The following is a 15,497-nucleotide window of genomic DNA, read 5'->3' as shown; positions in this document are numbered from 1 at the left end:
GTAATGTAGTACATCTTAAGGGGATAACATTAGACAACAAAGGAGATCTATTCATTCATATTAAAACGTTAAGTTTCCTATTAGAATAACATTTGCAAAGACAATTTACAAATCTCAAAGCCAAACATTCAAAAAAGTTATTTTATTTAATAGAGAGAAAGAAATTAAATTCAATCACGGGCAGTTATAGATTGCATTGTCACGATTAAAGTCAAAACACAGAATCAAAATTCAATGAGATATTGACGAAAATGTAATTCAAAAAATTGTTTTTACTGAAGTTTTACAGTAAAACTGTAAGTTTTAAAAAGTTTTTGCATATTAATTTCAAAGCCAAACAGAATGAAATCAAATAACTCAATTACACATAATTTACTTTCAAATTATTACTGTTTACTATTTTTAAATATGGTTAATTACTTCCTGTAATGTAAAATAGTTAGTAAATTGTACATTCGCATCCCCATATGCGAGCGGCAGAACCGCAAAGAGGCTAGTGCGTAGCACAGGCACGGTGGTTGGTGAGCGAAGAGAGCAGGGAGCAAAGCCCCTTGTGTGTGTGTGTGTGTGTGTGTGTGTGCGCGCGCGTGCACTGCACACTGTATGTATACAGTCATATGAAAAAGTATGGGAACCCCTCTCAGCCTGCATAATACTCTAATTTCAACAAAAATTGATGACAGTGGTATGTCTTTCATTTCCTAGGAACATCTGAGTACTGGGGTGTTTTCTGAACAAAGATTTTTAGTGAAGCAGTATTTAGTTGTATGAAATTAAATCAAATGTGAAAAACTGGCTGTGCAAAAATTTGGGTACCCTTGCAATTTTGCGGATTTGAATGCATGTAACTGCTCAATACTGATTACTTGCAACACCAAATTGGTTGGATTAGCTTATTAAGCCTTGAACTTCATAGACAAGTGTGTCCAATCATGACAAAAGGTATTTAAGGTGGTCAGTTGCAAGTTGTGCTTCCCTTTGACTCTCCTCTGAAGAGTGACAGCATGGGATCCTCAAAGCAACTCTCAAAAGATCTGAAAGCAAAGATTGTTCAGTATCATGGTTTAGGGGAAGGCTACAAACAGCTATCTCAGAGGTTTAAACTGTCAATTTCAACTGTAAGGAATGTAATCAGGAAATGGAAGGCCACAGGCACAGTTGCTGTTAAACCGAGGTCTGGCAGGCCAAGAAAAATACAGGAGCGGCATATGCGCAGGATTGTGCGAATGGTTACAGAAAACCCACAGATCACCTCCAAAGACCTGCAAGAACATCTTGCTGCAGATGGTGTATCTGTACATAGTTCCACAACTCAACGCAATTTGCACAAAGAACATCTGTATGGCAGGGTGATGAGAAAGAAGCCCTTTCTGCACTCACGCCACAAACAGAGTCACTTGTTGTATGCAAATGTTCATTTAGACAAGCCAGATTCATTTTGGAACAAAGTGCTTTGGACTGATGAGACAAAAATTGAGTTATTTGGTCATAACAAAAATCGCTTGCATGGCGGAAGAAGAACACCACATTCCAAGAAAGGGCCGTGAGGCTAGTTCAGGGACTGGGGCCCTTGTTAAAGTTGAGGGTCAGATGAATTCAACCCAATATCAACAGATTCTTCAGGATAACGTTCAAGCATCAGTCACAAAGTTGAAGTTACACAGGGGTTGGATATTCCAACAAGACAATGACTCAAAACACGGTTCAAAATCTACAAATGCATTCATGCAGAGGGAGAAGTACAATGTTCTGGAATAACTGTCACAGTCCCCTGACCTGAATATCATCGAAAATATATAGGATGATTTGAAGCAGGCTGTCTATGCTCAGCAGCCATCAAATTTAACTGAACTGGAGAGATTTTGTATGGAAGTATGAAAGAATGGTCAAAAATACCTCCATCCAGAATCCAGACACTCATCAAAGGCTATAGGAGGCGTCTAGAGGCTGTTATATTTGCAAAAGGAGGCTCAACTAAGTATTGATGCAATATCTCTGTTGGGGTGCCCAAATTTATGCACCTGTCTAATTTTGTTATGATGTATATTGCATATTTTCTGTTAATCCAATAAACTTAATGTCACTGCTGAAATACTACTGTTTCCATAAGGCATGTCATATATTAAAAGGAAATTGCTACTTTGAACGCTCAGCCAATGATAAACAAAAATCCAAAGAATTAAGAGGGGTTCCCAAACTTTTTCATATGACTGTCGCTCGTGTTGTGAAGAAGGGAGCCGAACGCACCCCAAGGAGATGCGGTCGCTCTTCCGAAACCCCCTCTTAAATGATGATACAATGGGAAACAAATACTGTTTTTTTTTTAACCTCCTCTTTGCTCAATCAGCTGCTGGATGGCTGGCTTTCTGCTGCTGCTGCCATGCTGCGTGATCTGCATGTCGCTCAGCATTTCGAACATTTAAAAGCCTGTACAGCATCTGTCTTTGTCATCTACTCTTTTTTTTATTTCTGGCCCCGGGCGTGGTTAAATCTGTTGGCACAAACTCTCGTCTCACGGGACATGAGCTCTTGATATTTTAGTTTGAAGTTCGATAAATTCTGAAATGAACAATACCAAACATATATATGCAGGTTTTAAAATAAGCCCGATTTAAAGCATGACAAAAAACATCACATAAAATCGTTGCACTTTTAGACTTAGGATTATAGATATATATATATATATATATATATATATATATATATATATATATATATTGTGGTGAATGGATGGGGGTGGTACCCAGCAGGGACGCCCAGGAGGAGGGATTACACCTCCTCCAGACCATGAGGGGGCGACCACCCTGGTGGCTTTGGGGACCACGGGAACTGAGCTTGAATGCTCAACCCTATAGGGGCCCGTGGTCACCCCAATCCCTATGGAGCCCTGGCCCTCAGCACTTCTGCTACACCCGGAAGTGCTGAGGGGAAGAAGACCAGGGACACCCGGAGGCACCAGCCGGTACTTCGGTCACACTGGGGAGTGCCAGCGGAAGATTATCGGGAGACACCTGGAGCACATCCGGGTGATTATAAAAGGGGCCGCCTCCCTCCGTTCAGGGGCTGGAATCAGGAAAATGAAAGACAAAGTCTTGGAGGAGAGGAGTGGAGGCGGACCAGAAGAAGGCATTATTGAGAAGGCCTGGACTTTGGGGGGAGTTTTGGGGGTTGTGTATGGCACTTTGTTTGTAAATATTAGTTATAATAAACGTGTGGTGGTGCTTATTACAATGTCTGCCTGTCTGTGTCCGGGCCGTATTTCACAATATATATATACACATACATACACATACATATATACACACACAAATATATATGTACTGTATATATACACACACACACACACAATTACAGTACCTATATAAAGTCATCATACCCTATGAAAATCTACACGTTTTGTCATATTATATCCTGGAAAATAAAAAAAAGTCCAGTTTTTTTAGCTGTATGTACACATTATAACCGTCTTTGTCAAAGTGACAACTAACATTCTTAAATATTTTGGACACATATTAAAAATCAATAAGTGAAATACCTTCTTTGCTAAAGTGATCTTATCCTTAGAATGTACCATTCTAAACGTAATCAGATGCAACCAATCAGCTGCCAGATCAAACAATAGGCTAACTGCTCCACCAGACATCAATTGCACTGGTGTTGATTACCTCAGAATAAAACCAGCTCTCTCTTGAGGATTTCACTAGTAGTACTGCAAGGTTCTAAAAAAAAAACCAACATGGTTGGGAAAGTGCTGTCAAAAGGCTTCTGGGATAAAGCTGTAGAAAGGCACACGTTAGGAGAAGGCTACAAGGAGATTCCAAAGGCTTTAGCTATACCTCTGAGTACTGTTCAGATCATCATTAAAGAGTGGAAGGTGTATGGTACTACCAAAACGTTGCCTAGATCAGGTCATCTGCCCAAACTGGATGATCAAGCACGAAGGGCATTTGATCAGAGAGGCTACTAAGAAGCCAAAGGCAACTTTGAAGGACTTACAAGGCTTCATGGCTGGGGCTGGTCAATCTGTGCATGTGGCAATAATTTTTCAAGCTTTACATAAAGCTGGCCTATATGGCAATGTGGCAACAAAGAATTTAGTCTCATTTGCTCTATGCAGAAACACACATGGGAGATTCTGATGCCATGTGGAAAAAATGCTATGGTCAGATGAGACAAAAATTGACCATTTTGGATTGAACTCCAAGCACTATGTTTGGTGAAAAGCAAACACAGTCCAAAACACACCAAACCCACTGTGAGGCATAGTGGTGGCAGCATTATGTTGTGGGGATGTTCCTCTTCAGCAGGGACTGGGCGACTGGTCAGGACTGAAGGGAAAATGGATGCTGCCAAATATACCCAAATTCTTGAGGAAAACCTGCATCCCTCTGCTAGGCAGCTGAAGATGGGTAGGTCATTCACCCTCCAATATGACAACAATTCTAAATATACTGCCAAAAGAACAACGCAGTAGCTTAAGGACAGGAAGGTGAATGTCCTTGAGTGGCCAAGTTAGAGCCCTGACTTAAATCCAAAGAAAATCTGTGGATGGACTTGAAGAGAACAGTCCATTGCTGCTTACCATGGAATTTGACTGAACTCAAACAGTTCTGCAAGGAAGAATGGGCAAACATTCCCTAATCTACTGTAGGTGTGCAAAGCTATTAGAGATGAATCCAAAAAGATTAATGGCTGTAATCTCATGGAGACTTTTCTAATCCTGTCATTCTTGCTTTTCATTTTTTGGTTAATTTTTTGAGCTGGTCACTTTCTTTTCACAAGTTTGATGTTGCAAGACAAATTAGTAAATAAAGCTGGTAAAAGTTCTTTTGAAATGGTTTTTGATTTCAGGCTGTATGACAAAAAAAAGCAACTATTTCAAAAGGGTATGATGACTTTCTATAGGCACTGTATGTATATATACACACATAAACGCACATTACACCTACTGTATATACATATACATACACACATGAACATACATACACACAGTATATATTGACTTGTATATTTACAGAATGTGATTTACCGTGCTGCTTGTAAATCTGCTGTTGTAAGCAGTGATTACACCACATTCACTGCCTGTAAACAGCTGGCAACTATCAGGCACCCAGGCACAGCTGGTCACCTAAAATCAAATATGAATGCAGGAACAATTAAACAATTAAATCAAATCAGTGCTGCTTCTAATTAAGCTCCATTCTGTCTAGTATTAGGATCAAACTCAAAGCACAACATATAAATATACATGGTTAAGAGCCATTACTGAAGGACTGAAAATAAAATAATAATTCACACAATTGAAATTTCAGTATCTTTTTTGAATTCACACACCTAAACCAATTTCTGTAAGCCATTTCTGGATACTTTAAGTACTTTTATATTATTTTTCACAATGCTCTTCTGTAACAGTTTATATAGACTCTAAATAGGATAATGAACTTCCATTACTAATCATTCAAGATAAATAATTTCCTAAGCAGTATGTTTACATTTTTTGGAAAACAGTGTTTCTTTTGGACTAAAGAATTTTAAAGTTCATTGTGCCAATCCTAAACTGACTTTACAAGCAGCATTTAGCAGGGGCAACAATTAACTTACAGTGAGAAGATGTGATGCTATTTGAAAATACCACTTAAAAACTATATATAAAAGAAAAGAAGCCCTTGGGCTGACTTAATTGAAGACAGGGAGGGTGAATAAAACTAGAAACCACAGGCAATATACTGTATACTTGACCAGATTAGCGTATAGAACCAATATCAATATAGCTCTTTAAAATCAAGTAATTAGTAAAAAAAACACAAAAAGAATAATCTTTTTATGGAATTTTAAACAATGTTATGACATAATAATTAACGATTACATCAAACTACTCCTTTTGAAGAATTCTGGGGGTATTAAGAGTGGTACAAAACTAGGAACACTTGCCAATATTCCAGCAAGTTAACTTGTCAATTTGTCATGACACAAGCTGAAATACTGACCTTACACATTAATAAATTCCATGCAAATACTACCTACAAGCAGTGTAAATGAATCTAGATGATCAATCAAAAATTGCATCATTTTATTCTGCATTCTATCTATTTTAACTTATTAGATCATTCTAACAGTTATTGCTTACCAAATTTAAAACTTTCTAAAATGTACTCTTCAATATGAATTATAAAGTATTATGGAAAAACAGTGTTAGGCTCATTTTCATTTTGAATTTAAATGTATTTCTATCCATCCACAAATTGTTCTTTCAGTGTAAAAAGACAGATTTGGCACATAATCTTTTCTGACAGCACTGGGGCATTGCTGGAAATAACCACATAACATGGGAGGATGCAGAGCTGCCAATCAATTTAACACAAACACCTCACAGATTTGGAAAATAAAAGAAAACAACATGCAAATTCCACAAAACCAGTCATTTGACTGGATTTCTAATGCAAATTCTTTAAATTCCATGTCATGAGCATACAGAAAGTTAAGCAAAATAAAAAAAACTTACTAGTTACTAAAGATGTTCAGCTTGCTTACCTGAAATAACTGGGAACATTGGATGAAGTTGACAGGAGGCTCACTTTGTTTGCTTTTGAGTCTCAGAATGTTGTCTGCATAACCCCAGCTAAGAATAGCAGACCACTGGATGTCTGTGCTATGCATACTCCGCACACCTGCACCATTCATCAAAAATTAAAAATGATTAAATAATAAATATTTTAAGAAGTTCAGAAAAGACTCTCTTGAATCTCCTTTAGAAAAAACAAAACAATGTTTATACATATAGAGAGACCAAAGACCAAAGTAGCACGTTAATGAGAAAGATCTACCGGAACAGTTATCTTGAGTTCAGCCAGCTACATCTGCAGGTTTCCCAGGCTCTGTAAAGGGAATTGGAGCAAACAGTTTGCTATATCAGCAGAGTTTCCCAAATAAAATAAATTCATCAAGGATGAGCTTTGTAAGCCTTTTTAATAAGAGTTCTACTCATGTAAAAAAGGTAAAAAAACAACTTGTTTGTGTTGATCTAGTAGGCCAATATAATCTAATAAATAAACCATACGCTATAAATTTACAAAACAAGAACAAGTTATTCTGCTTCATATAACTCTTTTGTCTGTTCAACAATTATTTTTGAAAAAACAAAGTTTTGAAGGTGTCCAGAGTATTACATTCAATTATGTGGTAACTTATTCCAGGTTTTCAAACCTCAGAAAGCAAAATTCTGAACATTTCTGTACAATTTATCATTAACTAAATTCCACCTGCATCCCTGAGTTCTTGTTAAAGGACATTATATTTTTAAAACTGTAATTTCATCATTTCTGTTTGCTCAAGCAGAAAAAAAAACTTCAGCATTTCCTCCTAGTTAACTTGTTATATGAACGTAGTACTAGGGTGTTGTACTGTGTTAGCTATTATGAATGCAGTGAGAAGTCAAGCAAAATGACACCTTTTTTTAGCTAACTAAAAAGATTACAATATGCAGGCTTTCGAAGCAACTCAGGCCCCTTCTTCAGGCAAGATGTAATCAAGCAAATATCTCTAGGATGAATGTCTTTTTTGTAATAATATGCCATAATTGGACTTAATTCAATGAAACATCACGAATGAAGAATTCACAACATTAAATTTATTAATAGACAAGGCATTTAAACTGCACTGGGGAATGATTTCCATCATCTTGAAAACTCTCCTTCATTTAATATTATAATTTTTCAAGTTAAAACAGATATGCTTAGTGAAACTGTTTTTCAATTTAAGTCTGTAACCTACTTCTTTTAAAATCTCATATATATTTCTCTTCTGGTTCGTCCTGCTACCACTTTAAAACCAGTCCAGCCCACACGCAGCCAACACAGCATTTCTCAATTCCTATTCATCCTCTTCCAAACCCTTCCCCACGCTGTCTGTAGCTCCTTTTCAAAACCGGTCCCGCCCACATGGCATTTCTCGATTCCTATTCGTCCTCTTCCAAACCCTTCCCCACGCTGCCTGGACAGTTGTATGTTTTTGACGCAGCACAAGCTACTGAAGTATGCTTACAAAACAAAGCAAACTCTGCATGCAGCGAAAAATTTACTTCTCCAGCTAGATTCCATGCTTAGAACCATCAACCCCTTTGCTAAATCATACAAACACATGCATGAAATTGCTCAGTCCAATCCAACAGCATCTATACGAATGGTTTTCAAGGAAAACCCTAGGCAAGATTTACGACGATACAATGCCCTGACATGTCACACCGATGTTGCAGCGATTTTCGTCGGAGAAGTTGGCGAAATGCCTGCAGAAAGGGACATTTGCATCTATCCCATAGGCAACTCCTGTAAACAGATTTCCACACTCAATATGAATTGCGATCCTGTGGGTTACCCACTTTTATTCCCTTACAGAGACATTGGCTGGCATAAAGATTTACAACATGTTCCCGATAAAAGAACCGCCAAGCGAATCAGGCTTACTCAATGCCAATTTTACACGTACAGATTAGCAATGAGGAATACATTTAGTGTTTTGCACTCCAGCGGCAAACTATTCCAACAGTACGTCGTAGGTGCGTATGTTAAAACAGAGAGCATGCGTCTCAACTATCTCAGATTACATCAACAAGATCTGCGCATCGAACTATCAGACACACTGCAAGCAAACGCTGAAAATAACAACGTTTGTGTAGGCAAAATGATCATATTACCATCCACATTTCCAGGAAGTCCAAGATACATGCAAGAAAACTATCAGGATGCCATGGCCATAGTAAGTAAATTCGGAAAGTCTGATTTATTTATCACTTTCACATGTAATCCTGCTTGGCCGGAAATTCTACATGGACTTTCGTATACCCAAAGGCCAGAGCACAGACCTGATATTGTAGTACAAGTCTTTTGGATTAAGCTTAAGGAATTACTTAGAGACACTCTACAACATCATCTTTTTGGGGTTGTTATTGTTTTCTAGGGTTAGATCTTTCGACTCATTATCTGTCGTCGCTACCAAATCACAACTGCGTCTTTCAAGAAGTATTTATTTCTGAATTCCTTTCTCATCGTTTTCCGTTCCTATTCTTACACCGCTGTATGCTACGGCGGGTGTCGGCTAGTTCTAGAATATTTATGGAAACAGTTAAATGTTTGTAAGTGTTTGCTTCATATTGTGAATTAATCTTCTTAGATTCTAGCGAGTTCAATGATTCCTCTATGACAAAAGTAAAACGATACTTAAAAAAGTGACACATGATTATTTAGCAGATACAGAACATTTTGTTTCATGCACTTATACAGTAATACCTCACTTAACAAATCCTCTAAGAACAAATCGAATTTATAACAAAATTGGCACAAAATGTGCTAGTGCATGTGCACGTTCAAATACCTGTCCAGAACCTACACAAAACAGCCATTGCCTGTCGGTGATATTGTGCATAATGTTGAACACAAAGTTATTATACGTGATTGCTTGGGCATTTTGCATGTACTATTAATATTTTAATGTTTAAATAAGGTAATAAATTTAATTTGCCCAGTATATCATAAAAACGTAAAAACAAAAATGTAGATTTAACAAAGAGGGCAGAGGCAGAATTAATGAATTGCCACATAAAAGAATCATTATGGTAGCACAACGCCCTGAAAGGACCCAGTGAAGAGCATGTAAGAGGCATCATGGAAAGAGGGCACTTACCTCTAAACTTTTAGAACAGAGGTTCTCAGTGCTCAGTCCTTAGGGGCCTGCAGTTTTTGTCCCAGCCAATTTCTTCTCTTAATTATAGACTCCTGCCTTAATCAAGCAAGCTGTTATTTACCAGCCAGAAATAACAAACTGGTTATGCCATATTTTTACTGAATGAAACAGGAATTTATATGTATTAGATGGGTAGGCATTCAGTATTTTTCTTTTTAAATATTTTTTAACGTTCTGGATATTTAGACAATTATTTACCAATAAGAAAACAATTGAGTACCACTGAAGTAGCTGCTCTGAGTCATTTGTGCTGGTGTCTGCTCTACTCAAGATTAATTGACTGTATTTGGAAAAAATTAAGAAAGTAAACTTAACTGAAAAAGTGAATTAAAAAACGTATTTAAAGATACAGAAAAATACAAATATGTCTTAATTTCCTATAAGTGTAAATATGACACTACTACACTTTTCTAAATGTGAAATAAAAGGAAAACATCAGGCGTGAGCATCAGTAGTCTTTGTGCCCTAGGAACCAAGTTACCCGAACTATTCTATAACATATCAGTAATTATTTACCACTCTGATGCTGATGCTAATGATTATAAAATAAGTCATTACGATAGCAATTGATGAGCTAAATTTATAATTGCAGAATTACAGTATTTGAGGGTTCCTCTTTCTCTTGCACAATTTGGTTCAACAACTAAACAGAGCATTGTCATTTCAGAACAGGCTTAACTTTTGAATTTGGTATTTTTCCGTCCAGCCGTTTTAGCTGTAGACCGTCCTTAAGAAACTGTGACATATAGACACACACATGCACATCATCGAGATATCCATGTTTTCGGTATCAGGGGACCCTAAAACATCGAGATCTGTTGAAAACAAGAGATTGGGAATTTTGATGCATCTAAAGCTTTTACTCCTCCCCCACAGACAACAGAATAGAATATCTTTTATTGTCACTGCTTTGAGAAAAATACAACAAAATTTAACACAGCTCTCCCATCACTTACACACATCCTCGCACATGCACAGATAAAAAACTGATTGGATTTGTAAAATAATGTAAAAAATAATTGCATTTCAGTAATTGTACACAGTTTTTCACATGAAAACAAGTCCAAGGCTATTAAGATGGTGAAAGTGAAAGTAGGGACAATGGGATAGAGAGCCAAGAATTAAGTTCTTGAACAGCTGAGGGGTAAAAGCTATTCCTCAGTTTCGCAGTATGGATCTTCAGGGCCCTATAGTGCCTTCCAGAGGGTAGCAATGTGAAGACATGATGGAAAGGGTTAGTATTGTTACTGATAATTCTGCAAGCCTGCTATAACAGTGTGACCTGCAGATGTCTTTCAGAGGTGTGTCGATCACCCTCTGTAGGGCTGTCCTGTCTGCCTCTGAACAATTTCCAAACCATGCCAGGGTGGAGTAGGTCATTAAGCCCTCTATTGAGCAGTGATAAAAGTGAGGACCAAGTCTCACTGTTTGTGGGAAGTTGTTCAGGAAGTCCTTAATTCAAAGGCACAGATGTTTGTGGATGCCCAGGCCATGTATCTTCCTGACTAGTATCCTGGGGACAATTTTATTAAAGGCAGAGCTATAATCCACGAACAGCAGCCTCATATATGCCCCTTCTGCTCTTGGTGAGACATTACAATGTGAAGTGCAGTGTTTAAGACATCCTCTGTGGATCTGTTTGCCTTATAGGCATACTGGTGCCGGTCCAAGGTAGGAAAGAGAGTTGTCTTCATGTGCCCTAGAACAAGTCTCTCAAAGCACATTGAGACAATTGGTGTTAAGGCCACTGGTCTATAATCATTGGGGGAACTGATACTGGATTGCTTGGGCACCGGGATGATGGTAGCAGATTTAGACAGGCCGGGACAGTGGCATACGCCTGGGAGAGATTGAAGGTGTCTGTTTAAAACTCTGCAAGTTGGTAATAGAACAGTCTTTGAGAACCCTGCCTGGGATCCATCAGGGCCTGCTACCTTCTTGACTTTCACAGTTTTCAAAACACGTTCAACCTCTTGTGTCTGAAGGGTGAACATGTGATCATCTGTGGCTGGCCTGGGTGAATCGGCATAGTCTGATCCTTTCTCAAATTGAGCAAAAAAAGTGGTTCAGTTCTTCAGCCAAAGATGCATCATTTCCTACAGTTACGTGCCGAATTCCCTGCCATACACGTGCCTTGTCAGTGGTGGTGAAGTGACCCTTAATCTTTCCTCTGCAGGCCAGTTTGGCAGTCTTTATACCCCTTTAGAGGTTATGTCTGGCCAGGCTGTACGGCTCTCTGTCCTCTGATCTGTATGCTGCATCACGTTCCCTCAGGAGGTGCTGGACCTCTTTTGTCATCTATGGCTTCCTGTTTGGGAAAACATGGATCTGCCTATCGATGGTAACAGTATCAACACAGTTCCTCATGTAAAAGAGGGCAGTTGATGTATATTCTTCAATATCCTGAGTGTGAAACAGTGCAGTCAGCACATTCAAAACAGGCCTGAAGCAGTGCGTATGCCCCTTCTGGCCAGGTTTTAATTGTTTTTATGTATGGTTAATGTTGTCTGATTAAGGGACAGTAGGCTGGGGTGAGGAACAGTGGCAGGTGATCTGACTGTCTGAGATGCGGGAGGGGAAATATCTCTGTATGCTTTGAAGATGCTAGTGTACACACAGTCCAATGTTTTCTCCCCTCTACTGGCATATTTCAGATGTTGTTCAAACCTCAGAAACACAGCCTTCAGATTGACATGGTTAAAGTCACCTGCCACAATAAAAGCCCTGTCTGGATAAGCGCTCTGATGTTTGTTTATAACCGTTAGCATACAGCCAAGCGCCAAACTAGTGTTAGCATCTGGTGGTATGTAAGCTGCTATGACAACAGCAGCAGAGAACTCCTGGGGCAGATAGTGAGGTCAACTTTTAACTGCCAAGAGCTCCAAGTCCGGAGAGCAGTGGCTTTCAATAATGGCAGTATCTGTGCACCAGCTGTTTCTAGTGTAAACACACAATCCGTCTCTGCGGGTCTTACCGGAGTCCCTGTTCCTGTCATTGCATTGGCATTGCAGTCCGGGACACCTGAGTGTAGCCAGGTCTCAGCGATTATCATCACACAGCCATCCAGGACGAGTGACCGTGAAGATAAAAAAAGTCGCAGTTCATCCATTTTGCTGTTCAGGGACCCGCCATTGGCAACAAAGAGACTGGGGAGCGGTGGTCTTTCAAGATTTCTCGTTAGCCAAGCAAGAGCACCACCCCAGCAGCCCCGCTTCTGCTTGCGCTCCCTCTGTTGCCTCTGCCACCTGCCACTCAGTATAATCATCCAGAGACCCCAGTGATCTGGCTATTTCCAATGGAATCCGGTGGCTGTGTAGGAACATATCCATCTTGGGCAGATGTTGTTGCGTGATCCCGATTTGTAACAGGGATTCATGATTGTACCGAATTACATTTGATCTACTCAGGCGAAATTCCTGAAGTACGATCAGAATAACAACAAACAAACAATACCTAACACGAGAGCTCTCAACCACTATGTCTGTGCGCGCCACCATACCCTACCTCATGCAATAGGTTATGGAGGTATGGACACAAAGCAAAAAATGGTCAGCTAATTAAACAATGTGATCAATTAAAGGTAGCAATGAGTGACTGATTGAGAAACTGGTTGGAACAAAAACCTGAAGCCACAGGGTGGTTAAGAACTGTTCAGAAGATGCTTCTACACTGTTAAATCCATTGACATGGACGTATAGTCAATAGCACGTCCCCTTAGGGATCCCTTACTTTGTTTGGCTCATCAAGGTGTGAGGAGGTATAAATGCAGCGTGAAGCCAATGAAAGTGGGTGTCGACACATGAAAGAAACAGTGGAAAATACGGGTGGCAACAGCAGCATGGAATGCCAGCCAAAGAAGATGGCAATGTGGGCCACAGAATTACCAATGCTCTGTTCCTTTTGCAGTAACAGTGTATTACAGAAAGTTCAGTCTGATTCTGAAACAATCATAGTACCAACTATATTTGAAGATGCAAAAAATTGAGGTTCATTACTGATACCTAGGTCTTGAAATCTGTTTATAGTATTGTCTCTAAAGATCTGATCCCAGGGCTCCATGACTAGAGTCAATTTTTAGTTCTAACTAAATACAGTACATGCTTTTGCTCAGACTCCTCTCTTACTTTAAATTGCAGCTGTTATCCAATTAGTATTTTTATGTCAAAAAATTCAATTAATTTTATTCCCTTTTTAAAGTGATTTAAGAAATACAGTACTTGACACTTAATAAACTGGGATTAATTACTTTTCCTGACCTTGGTTGTTAAGATTTCACTCATGTTTATTAAGCAGCAATCTGGTTATTTAAGGTCATCATAAATTAGATGTACTTGCCTAGAATTTTCATAGCCTTCAATAAAAATACTTACTACAGTCACATAGAGTTGCTTCAGATACTATCCATCATATAGTGTGACACACCCAGTGACTCAGTCACTGAGCTCTACAACTCTATGTGGCTCACTACATCCAAAATCAAACCGTCTTTATATTATTCATATAATTTGACACCTTCAGGGGTATCAGGATTCAGCAAATGAATTCCTTTGCAATGTGTCCTGTAGTGTGATGCCATCCTAAGCCATTCCAAAAGAATTCACAGGTGATTTGTACACATAATTAAAATTAAGTGCTCCTCTTCAGTACTCATTGTGATCCTCATTTGTGCCCTCTACACTTTATTAATTGTACTCATCACAATGCAATATGTGATAAGTGTGCAAAATGCATATAGAACAATGACTTAAAAATAAAGAAAACTAGGGAGCTTCACTCGCCAACCCCCGTGTTTGGTTTTCCGGATACACACTTTTAAGATTTTTTTTCTTTGAGTTGTTCCTATTTCGTCCTGCGGTGGGTTGGCACCCTGCCCGGGATTGGTTCCTGCCTTGTGCCCTGTGTTGGCTGGGATTGGCTCCAGCAGACCCCCGTGACCCTGTGTTCGGATTCAGCGGGTTGGGAAATGGATGGATGGATGTTCCTATTTCATTAGTTTCACTGTTATTTCAGAACTTCTGTAAAAACAATATTTGTACTCTTGCAAGTCCCAATATGCTGAATCTTTTTAATGAGGTCAGGATAGGTTTCTCTGTTTGGAATTTCAGCACAGACAAAACGATCTATATCATCAGCATTTAATCATTTTTTTTTTACAAAGTAAAAAAGTAAGTAGAGTTCTGCATTGGACTCCTGTCTGTAAAGTCATGCTATTTTCCTCTCACAGTTCCAAAAGTACATGGGGTTACCAAGGTGATACCCCAGCTTTTGTCTAGGTTTTTGTACAAGGGCTAGACAGAACATTTCTGACTCCTGGGGTAAATTTAGCTTTTTAAATAAGCAGAGAGATAAATATATATACATTAACAAAGTAACCAATAAATGCATGTGCGGTAAACTCCGTTTTTGAAATTCTCAAGATTCTTTATTTGTCACATGCATAGTTATACAGGACAACACGCAGTGAAATGCATCCTGATCCGCTTATCTAAAACTGCGCAGTTAGAAGAATATCAGTTAGATTAACAAAAAGTCATAGATTGAAAGATAACAGTATATTAGAATATAATAAATAAGTAAAATTATGTGAATAAAGTAGAATTAAGTGTTAAGGTGCAATAGTGTAGTAATTATTGTGCAAAACCAAAGTTAGACTGGTGCATAGTTAAATGAGGCAGTTTATTTGTTTGCGCCACTGCGATCTTTATTTTCTTTTTTTATATTTTCTAATTTTCCTACTTTCATATCCTTTAACTTTGTCCACA

The 15,497-nt window shown here is 38.7% G+C and overlaps 1 protein-coding gene across 1 annotated transcript in view; it reads right to left on the bottom strand.

Annotated features, from left to right (window-relative positions):
* LOC114666077 (lysosomal-trafficking regulator-like) overlaps nucleotides 1–15,497 on the bottom strand; it is a 125,588-nt gene that overhangs the window by 35,070 nt on the left and 75,021 nt on the right. The window contains exons 17-18 of the mRNA XM_028820815.2: nucleotides 6,532–6,668; nucleotides 5,030–5,128 (exon numbers count right to left, since the gene is read on the bottom strand). Coding sequence (XP_028676648.1) covers nucleotides 5,030–5,128; nucleotides 6,532–6,668 — 236 coding nt within the window. The remainder of the gene's footprint in view (nucleotides 1–5,029; nucleotides 5,129–6,531; nucleotides 6,669–15,497) is intronic.

Source organism: Erpetoichthys calabaricus, chromosome 15, assembly GCF_900747795.2.
Source record: "Erpetoichthys calabaricus chromosome 15, fErpCal1.3, whole genome shotgun sequence".
Taxonomy (NCBI): domain Eukaryota; kingdom Metazoa; phylum Chordata; class Cladistia; order Polypteriformes; family Polypteridae; genus Erpetoichthys; species Erpetoichthys calabaricus.
The sequence above is the reverse complement of the archived record's forward strand: the minus strand, read 5'-3'. Positions and strand labels throughout refer to the sequence as shown.